Source organism: Chaetura pelagica, unplaced genomic scaffold (genome assembly GCF_000747805.2).
Source record: "Chaetura pelagica isolate M959 unplaced genomic scaffold, ChaPel_1.0 scaffold181, whole genome shotgun sequence".
NCBI classification, from domain to species: domain Eukaryota; kingdom Metazoa; phylum Chordata; class Aves; order Apodiformes; family Apodidae; genus Chaetura; species Chaetura pelagica.
In genome coordinates this window covers 1619110-1621458 of record NW_009951992.1, presented here as the reverse complement: position 1 = coordinate 1621458, position 2349 = coordinate 1619110, and the positions used below count along the sequence as shown (strand labels likewise).

General features: G+C 44.3%; 1 protein-coding gene across 1 annotated transcript; it reads left to right on the top strand.

The window, feature by feature from the left end:
• Window positions 1-10: 10 nt before the first annotated feature.
• On the top strand, window positions 11-2156 carry BCAS2 (breast carcinoma amplified sequence 2; the record flags this gene model as incomplete). Its single annotated transcript, XM_010002337.1, has 4 exons — window positions 11-174; window positions 757-807; window positions 1432-1512; window positions 2027-2156. Coding segments are annotated over 4 exons (426 nt in total), but the record flags the coding sequence as incomplete, so codon positions are not given.
• Between the last annotated feature and the right edge of the window lie 193 nt (window positions 2157-2349).

Here is a 2349-nt window from a genome sequence, read left to right as displayed (position 1 = left end):
GGCGTGTTGCAGGTACGAGCTGCCGGCCCCGTCCTCCGGGCAGAAGAACGACATCACGGCGTGGCAGGAGTGTGTGAACAACTCCATGGCGCAGCTGGAGCACCAGGCCGTCCGCATCGAGAACCTGGAGCTGATGTCGCAGCACGGCTGTAACGCCTGGAAGGTGTACAACGAGTAAGGGCTCGGTCTGCTCAGCTGAACCGAGCTGGGGGCCGAGTTCAGCTTCTGTGTGTTTCTCGTGTTGCTCAGTTTAGGAGAAGAGGAGCACCTAGAGGCTCTGTTAGTTTGCACGTGTGTCAGGAAGCAAAAACTCTGCTCAGACAACGTCAAATGAGGGAAATGATAATAAAAATTAGTTATAGGTAATTTTAGAATTAGAAGATGGGTGATAGGGTAGGGATGTGTTAAACAGCATTCTAGTCAGACTAGCACAAGTGCACGCCAACAAGCTTAAAGATTTAACTTGATCAGCTAGCGGGTGTGATTGATGATGCTGATGTGATTGGTGTCAGAGGGGCAAGGGCTGACTGCAGTGATTATTGGATGCTTATGTCTTAAAACTGGCAGTGTTGCAGTGGGAGTGTTTTGTTACTGGGTCATTCCCATCAGGAGTGAGGAGCATGGGCTGCCCTGAGACCAAGTTGTCTCATAGTTTGTGTTCAAGGGGTTTGTTGTGTCCTCAGCTCTGGAGAGTTAAATGGGTCTCATCTGGCAATTCTGTGTTTTCCTAACATTGTACTTGCATTTTGCTATTAGACATCTAGTTCATATGATTGAGCAAGCCCAGAAGGAGCTTCAGAAGTTGAGGTGAGTCGTTCTTTTTCATATTTTCCTACTCAAGTTGGAAGGAAAGTGACACCTTTTGCCCCATACAAAGCTTGTATAAATGCTGATGCCATGGAGAAAAAGACCCAGTAATAATAATGAAGAAATGTGACCCTCCTCATGTGGTTTCAGTAAAAATGCCTTTTCCACTCAAACTCATTGTTTGCTTTGTTTAGAGATCAAAGTATTTTAAGCATTCTACACTTCCCAGTTTCTTCACCCAATTGCCAAGTATTGTGAATGATTAGCTGTTCATCTGTTTTTTTTTTAGAGAGAAAGAAATACTTTCTTTGTTCTGTACTTGTACATCAGCAGTGGGCTTAAATGTTTGAAGATTTGCTTGTAGTATAGTGGAAGGTTTTTTGTTGTTGTTTTCTTATGGTTTTTTTTGTTTGTTTGTTTCTTTAAAAAATACATTCTAAAATTTATCTCAGGGTTCTGTGTGCAGCCCTCTACTGGGATTTGTCCATTCATATTTTGCAGTTGCCATCCCGGCTACACAAACATTTCCTGGTAGTACCTCTAGGAGTTGGATATGTTTTTAAATTAGCAGATACTACAAATTTTAAATACGGGAGATAGAAACAGAGATCTTTTTGTCCCCAGGAAAAGCATTCAAGATCTGAACTGGCAGCGGAAGAACATGCAGCTCACAGCTGGGGCTAAGCTGCGAGAAATGGAATCTACGTGAGTAGCTGCAGTTTTTCTCTTAAATCTGCTACAGTCACATCTTTGCCTGGAAGAAGTTCAAGTGAGGGTGGGGGTGACCCTGCAGTGCTGTTGTAGGACATTGCAGTGCGAGTGCTGTCACTGAGCACGAAGTGCTTTGAAAGGGTTTGTTATTTGGTTCTGCCTAATAGTTACTGTGGTTGAGTGAGCAACAAGTTTGAGGAGGAGGGCAATTTAGCTGCTTGGAATTGCCTCTCCAAATTGTTTCTTAAAATCTTTAAATATTGGAAGTTAGTGGATTTGAGTCTAGTACATTAAATTTTGTATATTAAGGTTTAACAAGGTTAAAAATTATTTTGTATCACTTTGGTTGTTCACATTACCATTATTATCAACTGAGGTTTATCATGTATTGAGAATAATAGTGCTTTGATGGGTGTCTTTGGGCTTTGGAGCAATAGTTGGCTTTGATTTTAAAACAGGGGAGTGTTAAATAACACTTCAAGGCTTTTTTCTCTCTCTTGCCTTCTAGATGGGTCTCTCTTGTCAGTAAAAATTACGAGATTGAACGAACAATAGTGCAGCTGGAAAATGAAATTTCACAAATCAAACAGCAGCACGGGGAAGCAAACAAGGAGAACATCCAGCAGGATTTCCAGTGACCCGACCCGCTGCCTCCCGCGGCAGCGCCGGAAAGCCAAGCACAGCGCTGGGGCGCGCGCAGCCGCTGTAGCTGCTGCTGTGCGAGGTGCTGAAAGGCTGTTTTCATTGTTTCTCCTGTCCTCGGGTGGGAGGGCTCGGTGCGGTTGGATGTGCGGGGATGGTCGCAGCTCCCGGCAGCAGGACCCGACCCCC